We start from the raw sequence: 27,982 nt of genomic DNA, 5'->3' as shown, positions 1-27,982 counted from the left end.
TTTTACAAAAGGTTGTGCATTCCAGTTTATTTTATATCAAATTTCCCCTTAATCAAACTCTGATGTACAAATTAAAACTGAGTTTTAACATGCATTACAGCATCCTGCGATGGCAGAAGTGAATCTTCAAAATTGAATGACCGTAAAAACCCGTATAGAGCCTGTCCCCACCCCCCACGCCGGCCCACCCCTCCCTGCACCCCAGGATTAAAACAAACGATTGCTTCAAAGTTCCTTTTTTATCTCTTATTGGTTGAAGTCGTTGTGACGTAGCAGAGGTGCGAACCCAGGAGTCTCAGCAAACTGCTATGGCCACGTTGACTTGGCACAGACTGCATGAGCTCCACCGGGCGGCACGTGAGCGGCCACAGAGAACGGGCCGCGCGTTATGACCAAATTACACAGCAAGCAACACGGGGAGGGGGGCTGTTTTTTGTTTAACTCCATCACACAGAAAGGACGAACCTCACCACCACTTACTGCCACACATGCAAACGTGCCGGAGTACACAACGTGACATTCACATCTAGTGAGATGAAGAGGAGGATGGAGCTGGGAGGGCGTGGGAGAACGTCGCCTCTCGCCTCGGGCTGCGAGGACACAGAGAAGCTGTGACTGACTGATTCGACGACGGCTCCCAACAGAAAACCGCTTTGCATGATCGCCTCGTAGGTCCTCTCACTGTAAACATTGACCTGTTAAAGCTGAGAGTGAGTCTGCTAAGCTACTATAGGCTCATGTCTGAGAACTGAGTGAAAGCGTGGTTCTTAAAAACAAGTGAGCGCAAACCAGTTCCTACTAAGGGTCTCTGCTTGAGCGCAGAGGGAAAAGAAGCAGCATTTTAGCGTCACTAGAACCCTGTTCTATCAGGGTAGAACTCAGACCCGTCCCTGTACACACAATGAAAAACCAGCTGTGACGTTCCTACAATCCTTTGTCACAACACACAGTGGAAATGTTCCCTGTAGTATTTTTCCAGTCGAATGGGGATGAAGAAGCCCTGTTGCACTCCTATGATGGGAAGATTTGACGACAGGAGGTAACGGTCACACACTTCCCCTAACAATGTGAAGATGTCAGAGGTGGGAAGGGAAGCAATCGGGAGGTTAAGGCACTTCAAGTCTCCCGATGTTTGGGCTGGACATGATGGACACACAATGAATGAGGTTCTTGAGTGACAGTAGAGCTACATTTGGGCTCAGCTCCTCTGTGTTTGTTTCCAAAGGTACATGACAGCAAAAAAAAAAAATAAAATAAAATCAAAGCAATGAAAAAACAAAGCTCACAAAAACCAAACCTGATAAAGCAGAGGTAACAGCGAGGCAAGGAGGACCTGTGCTTTGTGTTTGCAAGTGAAGTGAGCGAGTGCCACATGTTTGCATGTCTGTCACTTCAATCAAAGTGTGTGTCTGTGTGTGAGTTAACCTTGGCACCTAAACGTTACACCGGGCTCCTGAGCTCCTCCTCAGTCGGCACTGATGGCCCACCGCGGCCGGTCTGCACGCCGTCAGATAGGCTCTTCTTGCATAAGGCTTGAGTCTCTCCAATAACCGATCCAAGCAGAGTCGGAGAAAAGTGGCAACCAAAGATAAAACGAGACGAGAAGGATAAAATGCAGCACGGGGGCGTTGGGGGGTTGGGGGGGTGGCGGCCTTGCTTCCTGCATGTCAGCCAGAAGCAGAGGGAGGAGTGCTGACCGCGGCACTGCAAGCTTCAGATTTGCTGAGGGCCTGAATCTGTCCTGCTTCTAGGACAGGGCCGGTCCTGTATTGCGCCCCCGAGGAGACAGCGTGGTCGCCAAGGGTCAAAGGTCATGACACAGGCAGAGCGTCCTGCTATCGGGGCGTCCATGTGGCACTGAATACAAGTGGCTAAAAACAAAAGAAGTGGAGGACGCGATCGCGAGGAGGCTCTAGAGGAACCGACCAGTGTTGCTGTACATCACAATAGACTACAATGGACTATAAAGTGCATACTGAACAACCCCCGCCCCCCCCCTCCCACGTGCTTGCATGTGGAGGTGTTCCTGTACAAGTGCACGTGTCTGGGAGTTCCTCTAGAGTAGCTAATGACTCGCGCTTTGCATGGCTGAGGAGAAGAGCACAGGAGACTTTAAAACATTATCTTACACTGGAAATTACACCTATGGAACAAATCTTTACAATATGAATATGTCTATGTCGATAAATTGGCAAATATGAGCAGAAAATTGTTAAAACACAACCCAAACCCATCCTCCACCGTGTTGTCATTCTGAGAGAATGAATGAATAAAAAGATAAACTGAAGTCATTCGTCACTGTGGTGCTTCCCACCGTGACCAACTCTGCTGCCCTTAATGATAATCCATCTCAACCATCGCCTTGGCTGCTCTCAAAGGAAGTAATTCATGATTTATTCATAGCTCCTTCGCTGCCATAGCGTTTGCAACAATGAGTTCTGATTGGCTTGTTGAGGAGTCCCAAATGTCCAGACCAATCAGAGGCAAAGTGCAGCCCTTTGGATCGGCTGCCTGGAGCTTGCCGCCTCTCCTTCAGAGGGTTCCTGCAACTAGGGGTCGACATCTTCTAGATCGCTCTTTGAATCACCGAGCATCATGGGAGACTCTGACCCCTGAGAAAGAGAGAGGGTAAACATTAAGGACACAAAAAAGCACAATATGTTCGTTTGGTGAGGCAAAGGGAAAAAAACATTGACATTTCTGTGCTAAGCAGGATTATAATTTCCTTCTGACACTGTTGTGCTGTGTGGGCATCCTGACAGGCACAGCCGGAGTCACACAATAGAGGAGCTTCAAATCAACTGCTAATAACAACCGTGGGAGGTGACAAACTGCTTTTACAGCTTGACAGAAGCCACTGAGATGCCCCAGTTCCTCTGTTTGGCTGTGGGAGCCTATGCTGCCGCTGGAACGCAATGACTCATGTTGAGAAGGCCGCTGTGCCGAGCGGCTGGCGGCGACGCGTTAGGCGGCTACCTGTCGCAGGCTGCGGTCGGCGTTCTCGTTGGCCGGGCTGCCGTCGGAGCCGTTGCTGCTGCCAGACTGCTCCTTCTCGTTTAACAACGCTGTGGCATAGGCCAAGGTATCCTGCAGTTTGACACACACACACAATTACACACCAGTGAGTGAGGGTGAAAGCGGAGGCGCAAAACAAACAGCATGTGGGCGCAAGAGCATGTGCGTTAGGAACCGGAGGGGGTCATATCGTGCTGATATGCTGCATGTGTCTGTACCTGTGCAGAGATTGTGCGCTGGAAGGTTTTATTTGTAGAGGTCTCATTGGAAACGTTGCTCTGTGGAGTCCAGTAATGTTCTGTCATCTGAGGGCAGGAGGAGGCATCAAACTAGTTAGCCAGCATCAAATTAGTTGAATTATTTAAAAGACAAGCTCCAGGTTTGCACCAATTGTTACGATTGCTATTTAGTTGTCTGAAGGTATATAGGCTACAGTATGAACTCATTACAAGTGAAAAGCCTTAAACAGCCTACATGTGTTCTTCTAGAGCTTATGGTGACACTGTATTTTATTAGCTTGCCTTTTTCTGTAACCATTGTACGGCCCAGCTCCAGTGGCCAGACAGGTCCTTGAAGTAATCCTTGGCTGGTGGACACCTGGATGAGAAAGGATCAGAACATCTGAATTAAATAAATATTCAACAGGAATCACCGTGAATCTCTTATCATTTCTGTTTTTGAAAGCATCTTTGACTCTGAGATTTACTTACTTCTGGGCTAATGTGACCAAGAACTTCACACACTGGTAGCAGCGTCTGCTGTCCACATTGTTGCTCTGATGCATCAAAGCTGCAAAATAACACAAAGAGTCAGGTTTTTACATGGTTTTCAGTAAATCCATGCAACAAACCTAAAAACACAAGTTTCTAAGTAGAATTGCAGACAACCATCAATTACTGAGTGCCTGGTTACTAAGTGCACAAACACAAAGAAACCAGGATTCCCAGATAATAAGGCAACACATATACATGTACCCTAAGGACCCATCTTAAGCAACTGTTATAGATTTAGCTGGATTTTCAGCAGACTTTATTTAAAAAATGAAGCAGCGTTGCTTTGTGCCATAATCACTATGAGTGTCTGGGGGCAGCTGCAGCCATTGTGATAAATAACCTGGTTACGTCTCTGAGTGACAGTAAATTGCCATTCTCTGAGCTGAATCTATCTGAGGAAAAGACATTTATTTAATGCCTTACCCCGAATGCAGAATCCAGGTTTCCCATTAACATGACAGATACTGTCATAAAAGTACCAGCAACAACAAATGAAGACATACCTAACAGGCCTTTCTCTGACTCAAAAGCATATTTGAGTCTTTGGGATTGTAGAGGGTCTTCCACCACCTGAATAAGAACATTTACATTAGGTTAAGAAAGTCTTCATGAGCTTGCATGGTTGCAGTAATAGGCCAATTGTCTTCCGTCACTCACTAGTAGCTCCTGCAGCATCTGAAAAATGTTCTTCAGTTCATGAGGTGGAGCGGTCTCCAGCTGGGTCTGACAATCACAAAGGATTCACAGCGTTTTGAAACTGAAAACCCCTCGCCCAAATGACTTAAGACAATCCGACAGCAAAAATGTTTCACCTTAAGTAACTGCAGCAAACCCAGGGAGAAAGGCTCATTACAGAAAGAGCAGTAAGTCACCATCTCTATCAGGACCGAGAGAGGGCCTGACAGCTCCCGCATGGCAAACATCACCTGGTAAAAATGTAAAAGAATGTCTGTTTTAATAAGCTGGGACTTTACATCGACAGTCTTCTTTTTATACTTTAATACTATATGATTGTTAACGGCATCGAATCTATTAAGAAATAATGTGAGCGTCACCTCCAGAAGGTAAGGCTGCCCCTCTGAAGTGTAAAGTGAGGCCAGAATGTCAGCATGGAGTGGGAGGAGGGAGGTGGAGGACGGGACACTAGTCAGACGCAGCTTAAAGCTTCCTGGAGCTTCAGAAGAGAACAGGAGACATAAAATTTCCAACATTGAAGCTGAATTATAGAAAGAGTGAGAAAACGGTTTGACTTAAGCAACTCACCCTGAGTCTGCTGGGTGCCAACGTCTGAATGCAGAGTGATGAGGGCAAGAGTGCTGTGTAGGTGGAGGAACTCACGAGCCTGAGCTGGACTCCACCGCCGGTTCTGCAGACACATACGCAGAAATTATTATTTACATTTACAAGGTAAAAGCCACAAATGTCTAAGAAATTTTATACACTATTTTGCAGTTCAACCTGATTGTTCTGTCTATTGGGTCCCAACAGGAAAATGACCATCCGGCGATAAGCTGAGTGTTTCAGCAACAACTGGCAAGGACCACAGCCCTGAGAGAACAGAAACAGACAGCACTCAGAAAATCCTCAAAGAATAGTCTACAAGTATCTACAGCTGTGTTTGTGCAGGTGGGTTAATACCCTCTGAGCGAAGTTACTGAAGAGGCTGAAGTACTGAGCACAGTTTTTCACATTCTCAGGAACATCTTTGTCCAATAAAGACAGCAGAGCGTCAGTTAAACCGTCTAGTCTGGGATCTCCGAAGTGAAGCGCACTCTCCAAAGTCTTTTCAAGGATGGACGCCACCACCACCCTCACCTCCCTCACACTGCACTCCAACAGACAGACCCTAAAGAGAGAGAGAGTTACAATATATTAAGACGTGTAAGTAGTCAATCTTAGATTGTATTGTTTATCACAAGATATTTAAAACTGGTTAATGGTTTCTGTGAATTACAATGAGGGTGTGATGCTGGGAGCTGTCAAGTCTGGAGAGGCAGATATCTTAGGGACAATAGAATAATAAAATAAAACAGTAGTACAACAACAACCAACCAATACTGACCTGGTGATCTCTCTTCCCTCTGGTCCAACCAGGTATTGCACCATCCACTGGCAGGCCTCACTGCTCTTAGACAGCAACACTTCCACTGTGGCCATCCACTCCTCTGTGTCCACCCTGCAGGAGACATTAAGGTAAGACTCATGATGGACGATTCCCACATGTGGAAGGATACTCTGTACGTGTGTGCATTTACCGGAGTTTCTTTTTGGTGTGCAGATAGGTGTGGAAAAGGAAGTGAACAGCCAGCTGGAGGCTCTCTTTGGCCATAGCTTGGTAATCTGGATGCTTCAGTTTTGTCTGTATAAAAATACATTACAAAAAAACATTTGTCTGAACAAACAGAAATTTTGTTGCTGATCAGTGTACAGTAGTGATGATGGTTGATGGTAAGAATAAAAACATGGAATTGAGTTTTAACAGGCACAAAGGAAATATGTTGGTATAATGCAAACGTGAAGTAAATGTGTTTTTCTCAGTGATCTAGGCTGGAGTGTATGTATGTAGCAATCCCAAATGCTCTCCAAGGAGCTCCAGTTTCTATTTATGTATGACCACATAAACAAGCATAGACACATACTGCATTGACAGATGCCAGAGAGAGGGTGAAGTTGAAGTAGTCGCTGTTGTAGACGTCTCTGTTTCTCATAAACTTCAGATTCTCATCTCTCACCATCTGCCCAGAGATCAACAAGAGATGTGAGATGAACTGACCTTCAAGGAGACCCCCCCATTACCTCTGTGTCCTAAGTTGTGCAGGATGTGATGTTACCTGGTAGATACTGGCAGGCATCTTCTCTACAAACAGGCCCTTCTTCTCGCCCTTGCGGACCAGGCGGGTGAGGAGGGTAAGCCGGTCGTTGTTGGCCCTTGGAGGCCGAGGAGACGACTGTGGGGAAACATCAGGAGAAGACGGTGCAGACCTGGAGAAACACAAACAACACAGCTAAGTGATTATTTGGGTTGCTCTAACTACCTTTACTAGGATTTAGGAGATTTAAAAAAAACAAAAAACAATTTGAATTACATGGAAAAACCTAATTAAAGCCCTGGGGTATTGATGACAGCAGTAATCATTTAGTAGTACTCACAGCGTGAGGTCCTCAGCTTCCTGCCTCATGATACTGACTCTGCTTTTCTTGGGCAGAACAGGTGAATTCTGGTCACTGATCTTCTGATAGAACAACATGTAGGCATTCCAATATCTCCTCCGCACATCAGGGTATGGATTGGCTGCAAAGATTTAGAGTACTCAGTGATCGCTGTGGGCGAATATGCAGTGATGTCCTTGGAAATTTTCCCATTGCGGGACACAAAGGTTTTCTATTCTACTCTATTCTAGTTTTGCACTTCACCTACATTGGTCATAAACTTTGGGGCGGTATTCTCCTCCAAAGCATTCATACTCCAGAGTTTCATCATTCATGTCAAACTCTTCCACCATGTTGTCGTTGAACTTGTACCAACGTCCGCGAGCGCTCCCGCTAGACCACATAAAGACAAAAAAAAGAAACAGAGATGAAATTTTATATTTTGCTACATATGAAACACGATACACGCAGGCTGTCTGGTAATTATAGATGACTAACCTACATTATCTCTAATAGATATACAATAAAGAAAGTCTAAAATGTGAATTATTCACTGAAATATGTTCAAGCCTAAGAGAACAAGCTCTCCATGTAATCTTAAAGAGAAAGACAAGCTACTGAGAGCAGGGAGCCAAATATTAACTCCAGCGGTCTCTTTAAATTTCACTTCTGCAGTGAGCATTCCTTCCTTCCAGAGCCAAACATCTGGAGTCGCTTTCAAACTAAACCAGAAACGCTCCAAATCTCATTCTGCCTTCGTGTGTCGACAAGGATGTCCTTAAAATTCTGTATGGAACATTGTCATATTTCAATCTCTAAACACTCATGTCCTCTTATGTAATTTCAACAGCAATTCATGTGAAGTTAGGGAACTATAATCTTTGTGATTTTGTGAGAACGTTCACCCTTCAAATTAACTACTGTCACTTACCGTCTGTCTTTAATGAAGGAGTAGTAGTGTCCTGCGTGTGCCTGACCACTGTGGACAACAACTCCAACAAGCTCATAGTTTTCAGAAATTGTGACTTTCTTCCTGGGTGACCCTCCTGAGGTGCTGTCACTCCGTCCCTCACTGGCCTCGCCGCTGCAGTCCTGACGAGCCATGCCAGACACAGTGTAGGGCTCCATGTTCAACACCCAGGGGAACTATACACCCACAAGACAGACAGATGTTTAGTATGCACATTAGTATCATACAGGGATTAGAACATTAAAAATACAAGGAGATTTGTGAACTTCATACCCTGATCTGTTCATCATATTTGATGGAGCGCCCACTTTCCCAGTCAAAGCCAAAGCGCATTAGGTGAATACACAAAACACTGGGCAGTGACTTGATGCATGTCCTTTTCACTGTGGTTCTCTGAGGAGATAAATTTAAATGAACATTAGAATGCAACACCGGTGTGGTACAATAACAACACGCAGAACAGATGACAGACCTTCTCCTTGCATTTCTCACAGTAGTAGGCGTTGCTGCCCTCTAGCACCTCCCCTCGAACAAACTGGTCCAATGAGATCTCTAAGCTTTGACATGAAGTCACTCCAAGGTTCAAAGCCATGAATGTTTCTTCACGCTCGTATCTATATGTTAGAACGTACACACCAAACCATCAGTTTTGAAATGGAAGTTAAAAAAATCTCTTGACTTTTGATCAAATAAAATAAAAAATATTAAAAAAAAAAAAATTGTGCTCACCGGTGAGGACAGTCTTTACAGATCTTCTGGTCTGAGAATATTCCCTGAAACGTGTTTTTGAAGATCTGTTCTCGACCCATTTTCTGGTGGAAGGAACAGTTTTATGACTGTTTCAGGTAAACGCATTTTAATGGTGTTTTGTCTTGTAATCTGATATTTTACCTTAAGGTGTTCGTCCAGCTGGTCCACCAAGCTGGTGAAGAACTCATAGGCATCCTGCTGTTCTCTTACATACAGCTCCTTGTTCCACATCTTAAAGATCTGAAAGAACATAAATACTTTAAATTTGTGGAACAATTGCAGTATCTTTGGAGTGTGAGCAGGCTTGTGGGGTTTCTCTCAGGGTACTGACAAATAGTGTGAAACAACAGATGACTGTAGGTGTACATATGAAGGCATAACAAAGATCAGTTATACTGGTTACAATATTTATTTTAGACCCAATGACAGATTTGTAAGTGCAATAATTGCAGTTGTGTTAAAAAAAGAGCCCACTGCTTGGCTCCATATGTGGCTATTACACAGTAAATGTTCTGTTACCTTCCAGAAGTTTTCTGGTACATAGTACTGCAGTTTGCTCTCCATCAGATGGCCAAACAAAGACTGGACCTGGTAGAAAACACTTTCTTCAGGCTGGTCCGTGTCGTCCTCAATGGATAGAAAAGCCTTAAAGAACAGAAGGAAACATTCATTCCTTGTGTGAGCTTGAGTCTGGACTCACTGAAGATGCCCTCTAGGATAAAGATGTACCTCTGCCAGGCCAGGCTGCATGTAGAGCTGCTGAAACACAGCATTCATGTAACACGTAGCTCCTCCATTCTTCAACCCAACAAAACCAGACACTGATCTGCTCTCTACTGGGGGTAGATACTGACACAGAGACACAGATTTCAATTTACAACTGAGCCGTGTTATTATAAAAAATTTTTTTACTTCTAAGTGTTTGTCTCACATCAAACTCCTTGCAAAGGGAAGGGTCTGACTGGTGGTGCATGGACAATAACTCTGTGGTGATCAGTTGGAGGTTTGAGAGAGAGCTGTCAGCGAGCATGACCAACACCTCATAGGCTGCCAGTCTGCTGCTCGCTGTGCTGCACCTGAGCAAAACAATGACGTGGTATTTAAAATAAATGAAAACAAAAAGGTGCTAATCAGAATTTTTGTGCAAACAAAAAGAAAATGTCATACTTGGGGTGGAAGTCATGGCTGGGGGCCGAAGAAGGTGTGGGATTGGAGCTGTTGATGATGATGCGTGAAGCACGGAACAGGAAGTCATCCAGCAACTGCTGGATTAGAGATGGGCCTGGAAATGCAGAAATGACACATATACATATTTAGCTCCTAAATAAACCTCCAGGGTCTTGTATCCAGGGCCAGCTCTGGGCATAGGCGAACTAGGTGGTCGCCTAGGGCGCTCCAAGCCTTCAGAAAAAAAAAAACATGCGTATATGCGCCCGGAGCTGAAAATGACGCAAAATCACGATCTCGCCTACAGCACTGAAGCAATTGTGCCCGCTCTGCGCAAAATCACGTTCGTGAGCCCAGTGGGGGGCACATAGTCACGATCGCGAGCTGGGAGGGGGCCGCATAATCGCGATGGCGAGGTGGTGAGTAGAGGGTGAAAAATCATGATCTCGCCTAGGGCGCCAACTTGGCCAGGGCCGGCCCTGCTTGTATCTTATAAATTCCAAGCGACAGATCTTGCATATACAAGTATATTTATACTACAATACATGAAGCACATTTACTGCACTTGGATGCCATCCTTTTGCTCAGCTGTGTAACTTCTGAAATAACCTGGCTTTTATCAGAGAGACGTTACAGTAGGTGAGAAACCTAAACGGGGAAGACTTAAAATCTTGTGGACTAACTTAATGACAGTCTGTGTAATTTTTTAATTGATTTAAACTTTGGCTTAACTGTGTTTTTTCTATTTAGCATAAAAAGCTAACTTAAAATGGCCCTAATTAAATAACAAAATTAAATAAAAAAAGAATGTTAAAATGGCTGCAAATATACATTCTACGCTTGTGTGTACTCACCAAGATGTTCCTTCTCGTTGCCACAGAGTGAGAGCAATGTCTTGATGAGTCGAAGGTGTCCCGCCAGGAGGATGTTGTCTGCCTCGCTGGTCTCCATTTCAGAGCTCCAGCTGGGCTCGAAGTTGTCCAGCCAAGAGATCTCATCCTCCAGCATTGTGGCTGCACTCACTTTTAACGCCTCCATCTCTGAAGCTGGAGGATGAAGCGTAGACAAAGGAATGAGAAAGAGATTTTAAATCAAGCATAAATGGGCTGTGTACAGGCTGTGAAAACAAATAGTATTCATGGGCATACTGGTTAAGTCATCCAAAAGCTGACATCTCAGGTCAAAGTACTCTGTGCACTGGGAAAGCAACCTGGGGAAAAAAGAATGAAAAACAATCCAACACATCAGCAAATGACAAGCCTTTTATTAACATTGGTTTTTCCATCGTAAATACCTCTGGTTGACACCTCTCATGACTGACGTGGGACTCCATAGTGGCAGCTGAGCACCAAGTACAACTGACAGAATGAATAAGTTGGGTTTCTGAACATCAGGGAAGGCTGACGTGTCTGACTGGCTCAGCGTGTACAACTGATCACATGCTACACGTCGGATCTGTTATAGGAATATATATATATATATATAAACAGTGTTAGGGACATACAGTATTTTAGTGCAGTACTGAGCGATAAGAGGGCTTGTTTACCTCGCCACTGGGAGATCCCAGCAGAATATCAATGATAAAATCATTGACAGAGGGAAGGTTGTAAAAAGAACCTGGAAGTAGAAGCCAACCATGGATTTACTCTTAATATGGATTCCAAACAAACAAAATATATGAACAAACTCCATAAAAAGGAAACGTCTGCTCTATAGTGTCATGGTGCTTTGTAGAGAACAAATGTATTGCAATGACCAAACTACATAGTAATGTGTTTGTACTCGTGGTCTAATGTACTGCTGAGTCTTACTGAATTGCTGACAGCGGAGCTGCAGACAGGTAACCAGCAGTGACAGAGCCTCGCGGGCAATGATGGCATCTTTGATGGAGACATTCTGCTGTCTGACACATATCCCAGCATGTAACGCTGTCGGCGTGGTCTCACCCTCACTGCTGGAGCTGCAGTTACTTCCTGCAAAAAGACACAGCTCTGTTTCTCCTTTTTGTTTAGAATAGTTAATAACAACTTAACTGAGCCTGAACAAAAATCTGGACAATAGTGGATAAAAACAGGAATGAAGTTATACAAAGTGCTTGCCCCACCCACTTACTGTAAGCAGCTTAGTGAAAAATGAAAAATGAAAGTTCAGAGTTTTGTTTTGTCTCACCGGTGCTGCTGACTCTGGTGCGAACTCCCTGAGGCAGAAGTGAGCCATGGGTCTCTCTGACTGGCTGTGGACTGCCAACAAGATCCAATCGTCCTGCAGCCGCTGCCCAGGTCAGACGCATGAAACAGGCCACGGTAGACGTGAAGTCACCCACCTCCATGGTCTAGAAAATTCCAAAATAGCAATATAATAATATTGAAAAAACAAACAAACAAACAACTTGCAAACATTCTCCACTAATGATACAAATGTATGGTTGTAAAGCTGAGGGGGGACAATAGCAAACAAAGTCACAAAAAAAGCAAATTAGTGCATGCTACAGTCCAGTACCTGAATAGCTACACGGGCAGCAGGGATGATCTCCTCTACTCTAATGGACGAGCGCTCAGACAAGGACATCTGTCTATAGGACGACTTCTCTGGAGTTCCGCAGAGAGACAGCTGCCTCCCGGTCCGCCCAGCGTTACGAAAAGGACGGGACGATAGCGCCTCCCCATCCCTAATGACATCATCATCCAGCACTGCAGGCATGCTTTGACCAACGAGAAGGAACCTACGCATACAACCAAATATACAGATTGGAAGTTAGATTGGTTTCATAACCAACAATATGCAGATGTGTGGGGTCAAGAATCATTTTGCACCTGGCCAACTGTAGACAGATTGAGTAAACTCCTTGTCTGGTCTCATAGTCCACTTCTGATGGGATGGAATCTCTCTGCATAACATTCACCACTAGACTGTAGACATGATACAGAAATACATGTCAGATGCCTAGTAGCATATGTGTTAGTATTTAATGTTGTCTGACAGCACTAAGGAAACACCATGCAACTATGGCACTTTTCAGGTCTCTTGTCTTAAAAGTTACCTGAGGCCTCCTGCTTTTAGGAAGTTCTCACAAAATGACTTGCTACTGGTTTTGGCCATTTCATCATCAGACGTGGGCATAAGCTTTGAACTCAATACCTAACACAAAAAGAAGAAAACAGGTGTCAAAGCCATTTATCCAAATTACAGAGAATTTAGTTTCACACTGGGTGTACATTTATAGGCACGCGTACCTCCAGGTTGTATAGCACTCTGAAGGTGGACATGCCCGGAGCAGAGGACCTGAACAGTGATTCCAGTATAGAAGCAGCACTGGGCTGGTGCTGCTGCTTGGACACCATAGATGGAGAACGTGAGCCTGTACCCTGGCCAAGTGTGAAAAGGGTTTTCTACAGAAAAAGACAAAAAAAAAATGAGATACAGTACAGACAAATTAAGAAGTGTTGCCACTAATGGGTTTGTTTACACTAAATCCTCATCCACCAATGACTACAAGGATAGAGTATGTAGGTCTTTAACATGGAGCTGTCATTTGACCTGAATGTGTCGTGTCATACTCTATGTTGTACCTGATGGCTCCAGACACTAGATTCTTTGGGAACAAAGTTGTCAAGTGCATCTTGTACTTCTGGATCTGTTGGTATTAACAGGAGTAGATTCCTCACACGTAGTGTAATCCTGAAGTTAAGATGAATACGTAGTGTCATTAATGTGCAACAAGGTAACTTGTGCAAATGCTTCTGTCAACATGATAGATGTAGATTAAATGAAATTATGAAGCATTAAGTTGTAGATTTGGGGTGATATCACATCTTACCTGGACTCATCTAGGTTTGCCAACTGGTAAAGCATCTCAAAAACGTTACACACCAAAGCCATCACCACACCAGGCAGGGACTTCTCCTGAACACATACGGATAGAAACGCAGTAGTTCAGAACCACCGCAGGCCTCTTAGTGTCCACAGTCTGACAGTGCATTCATGCCTGACATGGTACCTGCTCCAAGGCATAGGCAGAATTAAAAACAGCAGAGCTGGAACTGCTTGAGGCGGAGGCTGAAGACTCGGAGCTGCCGGAGGGAGTGCCGGTGCCTGAACTCTTCACAGTCAGGCTCTGCTCATCGCTGAAGCCAAGCTGGGACAGTAGCTTCTGGTCGCGATTCATGGTCAGCTAACACATGGTGGAGGGATAATGAAGGGATGGAGTGAGAGAAGAACAGGGATTGAGGTTGTGTTTCCCCTGCCACACAACAGATAGAGTTGGCCAACTCAAAAAAGAGGCAGTGGCACCATTCCCAGAAAAATTAACATTGATTTGTATTTTGTAGTGGATATTGGCTTCAGGGGAAAAACACAATTGGAAAAGGGAAAAAATACTTGGTGAGGGAATGACGGATTGAAATAATAAAAAAATAAATTAAAGTGGAAAATACAGGGACTAACAGAGTCATTAACACTTACCACACTGTCATTGGCAAAGATCTGGACATTATCCACTGGACAGCTTAAGTGCTCAGATATTTTCCACCTGACACTTCCTACTGTCTCGTTACTGTGGGTCTGCAAGACAAAAAACAGGCAAATATATAGAGATGTATACAATAAACATATGTTCAAGTTGTGGTAAAGGTCTTACAATACCTCTAGGGTGAAAGTGTCTTTGGTTGACTCATAGGTGATGTGAAGAGTGACAGGGTGTCCATTGAACGAGGCCCCGTGAGGTAGAATAGTGCGAGGAACTGAGTACATATCCTGCATAGGCACAATATAAGATGGAAAGGGTTTTAATAAAGTGCCGCACAAAGTAGCAGACAAATGAGAAAATCAAGCTTACCTCTATAGTAATGACATAGCGTTCAGCCAGTAGCAGCAGCCTTTCAATGATCACCAGCTTAGTGGATCTGGGATAGAAAAAACAAAACAAAAAAGAAAGCAAAAAAACAAAAAACAAAAAAACAACAACAGAGTTTTAACAGGAGAAAACAAAAACTATATCTAACGTTGCTTTTTTTTAGCCCAAGCAGAAGGAATGAACACTTTGAAGGTTGAGAAGGTTTAGTAACAATGTTCTTACCCAAACCCCCCTTTGTACCTGGATGGTGATTGTACAGATGTGGCCACAGTTGGCATGGCAGTTGCAGTCAGCATCTTGGTTGCCCTGGTAACAGCATGCGTCAAAGTAGGCCCACCAAGGGCCGAACTTGCTGCCTGAAAAGGAAACGAATTAGGGAACTGCTATCAGGTGTTGACTCCTAGGAAATGGCACAATCACTCCTAATAGTAACAGATTCAACCACTTGCCTCCAGTCGCTTGTAACAATCAGCAATGAACTTCTTGTGCAAAGACACAGAATCCTGAAAGAAAGTTAATAATAAAATTATTATTTTCAAGTAGGTTTCCAAAGGGCCCCATAACAGGGCCACAACATTAATTTCAGTTTGGCAAACCAGTGGTAAGATTTAAGTGTTATTACCATATTTTATACATTAAAAGAAAACTTCACAGATTTCCAAGTGGGGTTGGCCAAAACAATCACAAATAGTATTTAAGAATGAAGTGAAATTATCATTAATTCCTCTGCAAAAAGCCTCGGTATCACAGACTACAACTAGTGTTTTAAATGATAATTTCTCTGCATTGAAAATATGGAGGAATCTGAGAGTACCTTCATTCTTAAATACTACCAGAGATCATTTTGGTCAACCCTCATTGAAAATTGGTAAAGTGAAAGTAGACCACAGAAACGTGCAAACACACTATTACACTGACCTTCTTCATTTTGGGATTGAGGTTGGTGTAGCTATAGGTTATAATAAGTTGGATTGCTTCATTGGCTATTTCTTCATCAGGGGTTTCCATGGCGATGCGCCAAATAAAATCCATCCCAGCCAGGTCAAGGCGTTCCACACACTGAATGCAAAAATATCAAATATAATTATCAAGATGTGCTTTATCGCTACACATATAACCTATTTGTACTGATATGCGAGTTGTGTACATCATCCGGCAAAAACAAAAACATGTGACTGACCAGCTGAGTCCCCTGGCGTTTTAGTCGATGATCACACAAGTTAACATTCTCAAAGAAGGTCTTAAACAGATTAAAACCTAAAGAAGAGACAAAATGTTAATATTTCTGAAGTTTAGAGAACAACTATAGCTGTCTCTCCAGAGTGCCTGACCATTCATGGTGATCTCATAGGGCTCTAGTTTCAAGATCTTCTCTTTGAAGAGCTGCTGCTGCACATCACTCTCAAGGTCATGTTGTCCTTTGGTGAACCACTCAAAACACATCTGCACACAATGAAGCATACAATGTTTAAGTTCCTTCAGGCAGAATTTCATCCAAATCTAAATGCATAACCACACCTATTGAAAGGCTTCACACCAAACACTTTTGATTCTGGTAAAAACATTAAGACTAATTATCTGTAGAAGGTACTTCCTCGTAAAGTATTATTTTTGCTTCTGCTATTTGTCAGAAGAAATCGGGAAACAAAATTAATAATACTGAAATGCTGCAACTAATAGCAACATTTCTGTTTTTATTTCTGTATATTTTTGTATAAAGTGTCCAAATAAAGGAAGGCACAACCAAAAAGGAATAAATGAGGACAAAGTTTTCCTATACCTCACGGTCAAGTTCACAGACATCCGGCCCTGACACCAAACACTCCCAGAGCTCCTTGGCCCTGTTCCAGACCAGGTAGAGACTGGCCTCCTGGAGGAAGAATGCCAGGAAGCGCAGGTGGCTGTCTAGGTACTAAACAGAGTAAGAGAGATAAATGCACGTTAGCTGTGCTGTTCAAGTTTGGATGCTTCCTGTGTACATTGTCAGCACATTGTAACTCAAAACTGCTCATACAAATGTCAAATATTGATCTGAAACATAGATCATTTGTAGAAGCAATTACACACAATGAAACAAACCTCTTGGTAGGTGTAACGTCCATCTACCATGGTTGAGCTCGAAAGGCCGTTATTTCCTGCAGCGGTCACAGCGATTCGATGGCAGCACACGAGAGATCCTGTGATGAGTTTGACAATCTCAAAGTTCTTCTTTAAGTCCTGGATTATGCTCTGTGGGGTGGGAGGGAAAGATTAGCACTGCAGCTTTACACTGAATCTGCAGCAATGACGCTAAAGGCACGCGCCTCACCTTGTCTTGTTTTTGATAGGTCTGCTTGATGAAGGAGCGAGTGATCTCATGCAGCTGACGCAGAGCAGGAACAACCCAGACTGTCTGAGGACTCTGCTGAGAGGCCTGTTGAGATACACAAACATAGCAGAGGGTGACATCTGCTAAAGTGGAGTGAGTACACAAAGACATGCTGCAATAACAGATGTGTGTGATAATGATTCTCAATCACACCCATCATGTTTGCACTAAGCTTTGTGTAAACACCAGATGAAACATGTCCCTTTTTCTCCATATCCCTGGCGCAGATTAGGTTCCTGTTTGCATGAGTAACCATGCTAATACTTCCACCAAAGCTGACCACTAATCCAGAAGCTAAATCACTCTTATAATTCAGCCAGCTTTCACCCAGAAGATCAGTGCCAAAGCAGAAGATTACCAAACACCTGGTTAAACTACCTCGTGTTGCAATCAAGCATGAAGTGATCGACTGAGACCAATGAAACACCTTTGTGGTCAGGCCCTCCTCTGTGGCTGGTTGATAGGCAGGCATGAAGCAGCGAGATTGGATACAGATTGGTCAGAAGATTTACAAATTATACAGGATTCTTCTTACTTTGACCAAAGAGTTAGCTTTCTTCTTTCCCCAAGTGCCAGTAAGAAATGAGCTTTGTGTGTCGCTGCCCTTACTCTCCTCCTGAGTGTGAGTCTAGAAACATACATTTGATTTGGTGATGTCAAAGGTTATATGACAATACTGCAGACTACTCATTGGTCACAGAAACGTTACTACAGCAACAGCAGTATTTCCCAGATTTTTTCAGCAGTCTTGTCTTGATGCTTTCAGTCGCTTTAGTCTGAAACTAAATTTGTCTTTTTGCTTTAAGAAGCAGACAGACACCAACAGCAATCCAAAAAATGGGAAGCATTCCTTCAATAATCTTCATTGTTCCTGTGTGTGTCTGCAGTTACATGGCAGTTTTATATGTCGTTACTATGACAACTGGGGTACTTTTGCAGCAGGAAATGAAATACCTGGGACCAACGTGAGTTGAGACACGTTAACTCAGTACTACAAAGCGTCAAATCCTTTCATGCAATTTTATATTCTTAATCCCAAGGTAAACATAAAATCTAATAGTCCTTTAAAAAACTAAAAGAAAATCCTCAGTAGCTCAAGGAAAGTATGTAACAAAGGATTGGGGGGGGGTGACTTGTTGACATTATTAACTGTAGTGGGTTTGGTCTCTATAAATTAGACATTTGTTGTCATTCAAAATGTCTTAAAATAATTCACTAAAGTGCTGATATCTATCTAGGTATGGACACCCCATAACTTCTCACTTCTCAGTGTGGCCAGTCCAAGAACCACAAAGCAGCAGTCAACAAACTTAAGTGGAGGGTAATTTGCTGCACTGGGAAGAACATACTAACCAAAATGATGACATCAGGCTAACAATGTAGGGCCATCGTTTTTTGGTTCCTGTTTTTAAATAATTTGAGAACCAACATCATCAATTGGAGGCACAGGCCCCCATGACTATATAAATAACACTGCAACTGGGGCATGTCTCTCTCACCTTCTTGATATCTTCAATACATTTAATAATGTAACTGCGCTTCACCGTCTCCTTGACAGCATAGGCGTCACTCAGGATCCCCAGGTGCTCCTCCAGTGCCTGCTGAACTAGACTGGTAGGCAGGGTGGGGAGATGTGCTAATTCCCACAGCACCTCCAGCACCTAAACGGACACATACACAACAAGATTCGAACCACCACTGAGAACTTTACATACAGAAACCCCTCACTAGCAGTCAACATGACACCTTCACCTATTTATACTGAACGCTTGACATATATAGAATAGTCATTGCTTTTAGAGACAATGCCTCCATACCTTTCCAGTTGTAGTATCAGAGCGAGCTTCTCTGCCAATTCTCCCGATCAGACTAAGAAGCTTTTGCCTCACACGGTCGCTCTCGATCTCCCAGCTCTAAAAAAAAAAAAAAAAAAGCAAAAGCATCATTTACGTTACCCCTACTGTATAGATATATGCTGTTTTTCCCTTTTCCATTCTCAAAATCTAAGAAACACTGTAGCACTGACCTTCTGTATTAGCACAAAGAGGTGGGTGAGTTGATCAAAGCTAAACTTCACAGCAGCAGCAGCAATGATTGTATGAATATTTTCTATCACAGTTGATGACTGGCCTGCCTGAAATGCACACAAATAGCATACATGTATCAGAGTGGGAAACAACTGAACAGACTTAGCTCAGTACCTAGTGTTTTTAAAAGAAGTAAAAAAAAAGACAAACCTACTGAACATAATAAACAGAGATAACCCATACTGTTATGGCTGACCTGTATTCTCCAGATCTTGGAAAGCTCATCCAGGGACAATTTACTCCCTAGAAGTTCAATGATTCCCTTGATTCTTTCACAGTACTGAGCCTGATCAATGTTACCTAAAACAAAGAAACAAAGGGAATTTTCAATCTTGGACAAAAACACTCAAATTCCATTAATTCATGTGTGTGCGCATGGTTTAATTGTTCATCTAGCGAATTTTTGTTTCTTACCTTCTAGTGCTATTGACAGAACTGAGTTCTCTACAAGCCAATCTAGAAGTTTGTCCGTATCAATGGCATTTTTAACTGTCTTCGACACGGTGCTCTCCTCTATTAACTTTGTCACCTGAGAGACAAAACATTGTGAAATAAGATCAAACTCAGACTGAGAAGCACATAAAGACACCACGCGGCTCATAGTCGAGAAGAGCTGACCTCTTTGAGGGAGTTCATTTTGGTGGAGAAATGAGGGGTTTTGAGCATCCGCAGCAGCGTGTCCAGCCGCAGGTCGTCCACCACAGCAACCAGCTCCCTTTGGAACCTCATACACAGCAACTTGATGGCTGACAGCAGGTCTGGGATGCTCACCAGACGCTAGGATCACAAGAAATGTGAAATGCACCACATAACATTTTGTTTAACTTCCAATCTACATATACGTATAATTATATAAACACATAATAATGATAATTTTAAAAAATCATCTAATTTTCTGAACCATACGCCAAATTATATTTGAAAGCATTTTTGATTCATCCTCAGCTTTGAGGCACTCACATATTTAAATGGTTAATGCTAATCACAACAAAAACAGCTTCTATATCATTTCAGCGAGCAGTGTGATGGGTGTGTTGATTTAAATTTCAATTTGTTAACTTTGCGTTTGATTTGTCAATATTTACCCTGTTCTCCTCCTCCTTATCTAACAATGCAGGGAGGTAAACCACCTCATAATTGGCTAGCCACTTTGTAGTCATCATATCAGATCAGAGGGACGTGATTGAAATTTCTTATGCAAGTAAAACCACAGCAGAAATGAAATCTCAAGCAGTACTTGCAGATTTTCTGGCAACTTTAGTGTTTAAATCAGTGTGGTACATGTGTAAACTGCTTCTCTTGAGCCCTCCCTGCAAGTGCTTCAACCAAACAGACGGCACATCACCTACCTACATATTACTGATAAAATGCGGACAAGTGGTTTTCACCATACTTTTTCATGAATTAACTATGCCTCACCTTGTCTTTAAGATCCTTTTCCTCTAGGTTCTGAACATATGTGATCATCTTGTGGATAACTGGATCCAGCATGGGCTAAGAGAAACAACACAACTTTGTTGATCCCTGTGGGGAAATCGGCAACTGCAGTAGCCAAACAGTAAGAGGATACAGGAAATAAAAATAGAATAGAAGTGGGTATGAGGTACTGAGGCCATGTATTATAAGTAAACACAACAGAAAACTTAGCAAATAGATGAAATCACATCAAAAGAAACTGATGCATTAAAATACAGTGTAAGGATACGGAAGACAATAGACATAAGCAAAGAAATGCTCCATGGGTAATCATCTAAGGGCATTAGGAGTCTGTGCATGTTAGGAGATAAAATTTCTCACCTGAACAAGACTGGAGTTAAGGTATTCTGCACATACACCAAGTGGCTGGACCAGAGCAGACACACACTGTGTAGGCAGAAGGAAATAATCTCAGGAATGACACAGACTTAAAAAGGAAACTAGATTATCAGTGCCAGCTGTGTATGACTAATAATCACAAAAATGGTTTCATTTCATGTCTGCTTTTATAGAAGTGCCTAAATCTGTCTGGCGGAGTTAAAAGAACGAGATGTTCGCTCTTTGAAATAACAGGTACACAACAACATCAACATCCGCCCCTCAAATGAAATTAAAGTGCTTGGGTGGGTGCACGGGCTGTGTGTAAACTGATAATGTGTTTCTACTCTTATGCGTGAAAGGGAACATAAACAGATGTACTGTATGGGTTAGTTTCCAATACGAGAGCCCAGCTGTCATTTGTCATTCAGCGCCAAATCACAGAGGCTTAATGAATGGCTCCTGTGTTCCCGTTTTCTGTCTCCTATCTCTGCTTCTGTGCTCCCTCATCCCACTCATTCACTCAGTGAATCCCCTCTTCCTACTCGAAGAGGACAAATGAATGAGTCACCCCTGGGTGAGAGCCCTCCTCCTATTATCTTTTTCCTTTCACTTTCACGGTTTCTCTCTCTCCTGCTCGGAGCAAATTATGTATTCCACGGTTTACACACTCTACTGAGCCTCAACTGCTACTGAAGACAGCGCTCTGCAACTAGTCTCTGCCTTATTTATATGCTGAGGGTTAGAAGGATAGTGTGTTCATACACTGTGAATCAATGGCTATGCACTGCTGTGGTTCCGGCCAGGTTCCCAGAGGGAAGCATTAGTACAAGGATGCCTCAGAACACACAACACAACAGAGCATTTCAACCATCACACAGCGGGAGGATGAGAGACCATGTCTGTGTGTAAGTGAGTACTCCTGAGAGGGGGAAAGAGACATTCAGCACCCTGCAGCTGACAGCAGTGGGGGTAAACATGGTGACCTTTTGCCTGTATAGGCTGCGTTGCAGTCTGTCTACTGTCCTTTCCCCAAGCCATCACTATATCTACGGCCGTAAATAGCAGGAAGATGAAAATGAGCAAGGTTAGACTTACAGCAATCTCAATTTCGTCAGTGTTCAGTTTAGCCTGGATGGCAGTGAATCCTCCCAGCTCTCCAAACTTGAAAAGAAACAAGCAAAGGAGAACACGAAAGATGGGATATAAGAGCAACACAACTGCAGCATGTGTATATCGCAACTATTTCAGCCACTGTCCATTACTCACCCGATTCACCAAATCCACCAGCCACCCATGAGGCTCCTAAAAGACAATTGTTTTCAGAGTTTATTCAGCACTGAATGCACAGTGAAAACATGTTGAAACACATATACGTTTCCTGACAGCTACTGTAGTCAGTTATGTGTTCTCCTGAGCTGCTGTGGCTCAGTCACACAACACTGAGAATGAAGGGCTCATTTGTCATGACATGACTATGAACATTAAACAAAGGCTAATAAGGAAGTCTGTATATAAATTCTAGCATAGCTCAAGATACTTGCAAGTGCACATGAATAAACTGACACATACACAGCGCCCTGCAGAAATAGATTTAAAAATAAACAGTTAACCCAAACAAATGGACAGTTCTTTACCTTCTGATATGCGTTGGTAGGAGAGACGGCAAACATGTTGGTCTCCTCTCCGAAAACGTCAGCCCAGTTCCTCTGACAGACCTTCATACGGTTCTTAAAATGGTACTCGTTATCTGGGTTAAAGGCCTGAAGAAAAAAAACAAAAACAAATACACATCAACTCCTTTTCCCAACCCACTCCAGCAAAATATCCGATTCCTTGTTTGTCAGATTGGATCATGACCACTGACTATAGAAGTACCACAGAATTTGAAGACTCTACTGTAACAGGAAAACACATTTAAAACTACCATGTTCATGAACAAAACATCATAAAACCCTACAACAAAAAACTGCCACGGTATAAAGATCTGTCACTTTTGCCATAGGTTAATTATCTGCAGCATAATTTGTTAATTGCAAAGAAATAATAATATATGTTAGTAGAAATTTTAAAAGACACACCATAGTCAAAACAGCCATCAGGTTCACAGGTACAGGATCCTGCTTGACCCTTTCTGCCACCAGCTCCACCAGTAACATCAGCATGTTGTAGATGCCCTCATGAATTTCAGTGCCCCACTTGTGTACAGCATTGCTGGTCAGCAACTTAGGAAAAAACAAAGAGAACATATAGAAATGAGAAAGGTCACTTAAAATGTCTACTAATAAAACACAGTTACTCAAAGCACCATTAGCGTATTACTCACTTTTTTAAAGGCCTCTGGCATACATCGCTCCATAAACCGTTTGCAGTTCTCGTCAGCGTCAGCGAGACCTGACAGAGAGGAAGGTGTTAAATTCAACTCAACTCTAAACTTGGAAAGTGGCTGTGAAGAAATAGCCACAGATTGCACCATGTAACACAATTGTCCAAAATAGCTTTGATAATTTTTGTGAAAACTGCCAGCGAGTCCGAAGAAAACATGCTGCCCACGCATTGCAGATGGAGCGCATTTGTGTAATGTAGACTGTAGAAGCATAAAATGGTCTTACCATGGTGGGCGAGGCAGGTGGACGCGATGAGACATTTGCCCAAAGACTCCTCTCTCTTGTAAGGAATGGACCAGTGATCAGTGAAGACTCGACTCTCCAGCTCGTAGAGGTTTGTGGTAGGGAATTCCATGCTGCCACCAGAGCAGTTACCATTTTCGTCATTGCTCCTCTTTAAACAAACACATCACAAAATTACCACCTAATGCAATTGGTTACTTTATTTCAGACAGATGCTATAATTGCTTTAATTGACATTGCAACTGTCCTTTGAGAGAAAAATACAAATGACCTCTTGCAATGACAAAGTCAGCTTGATAAGGCTTGAGTCATTCTCTCCCTTGGGGAGAAGTGAAATAACAGTCATTCAGAAAGTGCTTCCTTTTTCTACAATCTACAGTTCATTAAGCACCTTTATGCGTTTTATCTTTCTTAACAAAGGCTGGCAGGTGTTTGTGTTCAGGTACGTTAGAGTTAAGGGTTAAAAAGGGGAGTGAGAGCTAAAGACAAGTGTAATGAACACTCTGATTTCACTGTCTTGTTAGCAGTGGGGTGCGACCCTCAATGACGAGGTCAGGACTGGCAAGTTAAAAAATTCAAAACCAACCTTTACTGCTTTTTTCTAAATGCCAAGTTCACGCTTGACATACGAACAGTGGAGGAAAACAAAAGATCTCTAAGAAAAGTAGATCCAGGTGAGGTAAACTCTCACAAAGCTTTTTATTTTAATTGTTTACATTATGTGGTCGCTTACATATTCATGAAACATTTGAATATTCATCATAAACTGCAGAACTCCAAGCTATGAGCGGCTGCTGCCCACTGGAAGATTAAATACACTAAAGCACATCATAATCGACATGCACTAATGATTAATGTTCACACTATTACTGATCTATTTAATAAACCACAAGAGGCTTGACCTGCCTTGTATGAAAAATGATATTAAACTACAACTGAGCCATGGACTCAGCCCTCACTATATTAAAAATGACCAAGACTATTAAAACTCATTTGTCCATTTGCCTCTGGGCACTCAACAGTATAAATATTAATACGGCAAACTATAGTGAGGTCAAGCATCACCACTTTGAATACATTTCCACACATTTGCATTTGTAATGGCCAATGTGTTGAGCGCATGTTTAACTGTGCTGCATACTGATACATATACAAGAAGATTATAATGAAAAAAGGAGGGTGAGTTGGGAAGAAAAAGCGAGAGAAGCATCATATTTCATTGCTTCCCTGCGTAAAACAAATTAGAAAAGACAGATGGAGAGGAGAAGAGAGAGAGAGAGAAACCTAACACAGGTCTTCAGAATCACCAAGTACAAAGACCAGGGAGCAACGTTTAAAGGCTTGCAGAATTACTACACCAAAACTAAAGCAGTGTATGTGTGTGCGTGTGTATAAATATATTAAAATAACTGGTGCAATAATGAAAAGAGTCTTCTTTGAACTGAAAAATGGTCACAGAGAAAATAAAATTACATTTTCTTTACTCATTATTAAGAACCAAACTTGCAGATAAGCAGCAAAGCTCTGTATTTTTAAATGTAAAAGCTTTAGACCATTGGTTCAAGTGTCAAATACGCACAATATGCATGCGTGTGGCTGGCAAGATGATGAGGTAAATCCAGCACCACTCTGTTACTGTGCACCCTGCAACCCTCATGGGACCCCATGTAAAACTGCAATGGGTTTGTGTTTGTCAGGGAGCCTGCAGGGCTATATTTAGGAGCACAACATGGAGCCAAGGACCTATGACATAGCTCTTAGGCACATGTGCAGCAGAATGAGGGACAGAAGAAAGCATAGAATATACTGTTATACCTAAAGATAAGATATTTTTTTAAGAATTATTACGAAGCGTTACGTCAATATTTCAAAATTCTGCATGAGTGGCCAAAACAAATACTTTGAGTCCACATTTAGATAAACTATTTTTAGATAAAAAGATAAGACAAAAATTATGTTCACCTTTGCCTTCTTTTGTGTGAACATGCAAGAACAATATTTTGGCAGATCTTGGACACACTATTGCAGTAATATTTCTCAAAAATAGGCTCATTATTTATGCTGGCCTGCAAGTGCATGCTACTTTTTGCACACAGTAGGCGCAAACTGATGTTTATGCTACGATCATTAACACCTCCTGCATCAGAGCGGGACAGCGATAATGAGCCAAAGACAGGTCATGACCAACAGGTTTTGAAGCCAGTGTGATTTATATTTACCCATTATGGAAACTCGTGGTCACAGCGGCTTACAAATTCTTATATAATCCAAATCAATTACAGTACAAATGAAATCATTTGACTGCAAGTGAGCACTGCTTGCGTTTGCACCTACAAGGCCAGACCTTTAGGTCAGATTATTAGGTTTATGGAAAACCGCCTGCATTTTGTCGAGGTATCAGTCTTATCATTAACCCACGTTGGTTACTGTAAAGGCACCACCAACACTGAACACAGGCGTGATAGGAGGTCCTGGTAAATTAATGACAGCTCACACAGAACTAATACATGATACAGAAGCATCCAATATAATTAAGACACAGGAAACATTTAATAGTGTGCAAGTCAAGTACGATAGCATGGCCACGTATCTCTAAACGAATTGCGAAACCTCTTTTAAGCCGGTTCGAGTGAACTGCAATCTGTGCAGTAGAGGACAGTTGTCCCTGCCAGCTAATGTTAGCCATCCTGTAAAAGGTGGGCTGAACAGACCGGGTCAACTGTCTGCACGTTTGACCGAGAACTGGTCAACGCTACAAAGTGTTTCAAGTTCACGTCTATGCTTGCATTCCTCCACAGTAAAGCCTATATATGCGCTGCTGCTGCTGCTGGTGGTGCAGCTACTCGCGCGGTCAACTCTCAACTCACGTTAGCTAGCCCGCTACTAGCTAGCCCGCTAAATTGGCTAGTTAGTTTAGAACTGGTATTTGGCGCAAATGTTTGAGTAGCCGTGGCTCATTTTAACAAATCTCCCGTCAGTCGGTGCCAGCGACCTGCCCCGTGCAGCTTGTCTGGGGGAGTAACTTTATTCGCCCTCCCGCACTGACAGCTCACACTAGGGTCGGAGCATACCGCTAGCCTTGTAGCATGTATGCTAGGCATAGCTGGGTAAATGGGCGAGCCCTCTCTCCAGTTAGTTCCCATGAGCCATGTCCCCCTCGCTCGCTGCTAGAGGTGATGCTTGCTCAAATGCTGATCTGATCTTACCTCGCTATCCACAACATCGTGGTATGCGGGCGGGGGGTCAAACCCTCCCGTCCCGGTCCTCCCGCTATTTTCTCCCTCTCCGCTCGAGCCCAAGCCGGGCGCAGGCCCGCTCTCCATCGGCTCATATCCATACCCGAGCCCGGGGCTTTCGTTCGTCAGGAGCGCTACTGCCTCGTTGATGTCATTCTTTGCCAACCGGAGCGCCTTCCGAATCACGTCGGGGTCTGGGAAACCCATACAGAGCAGCGTGGTTATGTGCTGCTCCTCTTCAGTCTCCATTTTTGGGTTGTCTCAGTTTGTCAGCCTAATAGTAACGGAGTAAGCGGCACAGCCCTGTAGCTGTGCACGCCGCCATGTTTACAGTCCGCTGCTGCTAGCCTGTCACGATCCGACTTCCCCCACATCAGCGCCGACACAGGTGTTATGGTGAGTTCTGCTGGCCAAGAACTGCATGCTTTCCTCGGGAGCGCGCACAGCGCAAGCGAAGAATCAACAGACCTTGAATAGTTTCTTTGTTGAATCGGTGCTTAAGAATTATGTGGTTTTAGCTTAACGTAATACAGTATGTATATTAAAAACGTTAGAATAGCAACAACTGTATTTTGGTATTTTCTATGTCTAGTTAATTCAGTCCTAATTACTTTTAATCATATTTTACATTAAGTAAATGGATGCTCCGCGGTAAACAAGTTTATGAAATGATTTCTAAAACATGGAAGGTGCATGCAATTCAAATTGGCAGGCTAAAGTTTGTAAAATAAGGCATTCATTTAAGTAGGAAAGGACGAGGACATTGCAAAATAAATGTAATAGTTACAGTTACAATTTTAAAATTACAATGGGTTTCAGCTTACTTAATAAAACAACTTTATTATGCTGCATTATACTGCCTGTAAATATAGAATATGGATAAATGACCAAACAAGGCTTATACATTATGCTGCTAAAAGAAGAGAAACAATAAATGAAAAGAATATATGTACTTTTAGTATTAAACTATTAATTTTAATTGACCCATTATGCAAGATAAGATTTCAATGGAATCCAGAAAAGCAGTATTAAAATAAAATAGCCCCACACGGAAAAGGACTCTATCCAACACTGCTGGTAAAACCCTCTAGTCACCTCCATGTAAAACTACAGAATCCACTCGACATAATCTTACAAATGTTTGATCTGTATAATTATTGTGTTGTTATTTGTATTGGATAATTATTAAA

At 42.8% G+C, this 27,982-nt stretch overlaps 1 protein-coding gene across 3 annotated transcripts; it reads right to left on the bottom strand.

Annotated features, from left to right (window-relative positions):
* Window positions 1–27,186, bottom strand: usp24 (ubiquitin specific peptidase 24). 3 transcript variants are annotated; one of them, XM_055507824.1, is made up of 67 exons: window positions 26,763–27,186; window positions 23,539–23,707; window positions 23,253–23,320; window positions 23,008–23,151; window positions 22,564–22,689; window positions 22,196–22,231; window positions 22,025–22,090; window positions 20,930–20,995; window positions 20,552–20,626; window positions 19,751–19,909; window positions 19,547–19,661; window positions 19,329–19,432; window positions 19,072–19,179; window positions 18,863–18,958; window positions 18,545–18,706; window positions 17,581–17,673; window positions 16,986–17,090; window positions 16,757–16,906; window positions 16,458–16,589; window positions 16,009–16,120; window positions 15,858–15,934; window positions 15,596–15,736; window positions 15,123–15,180; window positions 14,900–15,029; window positions 14,660–14,726; window positions 14,467–14,577; window positions 14,287–14,385; window positions 13,823–13,996; window positions 13,643–13,728; window positions 13,395–13,503; window positions 13,059–13,214; window positions 12,866–12,963; window positions 12,639–12,734; window positions 12,325–12,547; window positions 11,995–12,157; window positions 11,637–11,798; window positions 11,372–11,442; window positions 11,120–11,280; window positions 10,974–11,035; window positions 10,680–10,871; window positions 9,826–9,940; window positions 9,590–9,734; window positions 9,388–9,507; window positions 9,178–9,303; window positions 8,800–8,898; window positions 8,638–8,720; window positions 8,381–8,522; window positions 8,182–8,301; window positions 7,870–8,084; window positions 7,207–7,331; window positions 6,939–7,080; window positions 6,620–6,770; window positions 6,428–6,523; window positions 6,044–6,147; window positions 5,851–5,964; window positions 5,427–5,634; window positions 5,247–5,336; window positions 5,052–5,154; window positions 4,844–4,962; window positions 4,601–4,714; window positions 4,446–4,511; window positions 4,292–4,358; window positions 3,726–3,804; window positions 3,537–3,612; window positions 3,234–3,320; window positions 2,977–3,087; window positions 1–2,612 (listed from the first exon to the last, which is right to left on the bottom strand). In XM_055507824.1, exons 1-67 carry the CDS (start codon window positions 27,039–27,041, stop codon window positions 2,550–2,552), a joined length of 7,881 nt encoding a protein of 2,626 aa, XP_055363799.1. In that variant the 5' UTR covers window positions 27,042–27,186; the 3' UTR covers window positions 1–2,549. The 3 variants fall into 3 exon arrangements, with proteins under 3 accessions (XP_055363799.1, XP_055363800.1, XP_055363801.1); XM_055507825.1 differs by having other exon boundaries at window positions 14,918–15,029; XM_055507826.1 differs by lacking the exon at window positions 17,581–17,673.
* Window positions 27,187–27,982: the final 796 nt, after the last annotated feature.

The sequence above is a fragment of the Betta splendens genome, chromosome 4 (assembly GCF_900634795.4).
Source record: "Betta splendens chromosome 4, fBetSpl5.4, whole genome shotgun sequence".
NCBI lineage: Eukaryota > Metazoa > Chordata > Actinopteri > Anabantiformes > Osphronemidae > Betta > Betta splendens.
This window is presented reverse-complemented; position numbering and strand designations above follow the sequence as displayed.

What these genes read in the sequence shown, in the direction of transcription:
- usp24 (XM_055507824.1), bottom strand. Translation starts at nt 27,041, where the DNA reads ATGGAGACTGAAGAGGAGCAGCACATAACCACGCTGCTCTGTATGGGT. An exon ending in GAGGGAAGAGAGATCACCAG is followed by an intron (nt 5,635 to 5,850) that starts GTCAGTATTGGT and finishes CTCTCTCTTTAG; the next exon opens with GGTCTGTCTGTTGGAGTGCA. An exon ending in CCAATAGACAGAACAATCAG is followed by an intron (nt 5,155 to 5,246) that starts GTTGAACTGCAA and finishes ATGTGTCTGCAG; the next exon opens with AACCGGCGGTGGAGTCCAGC.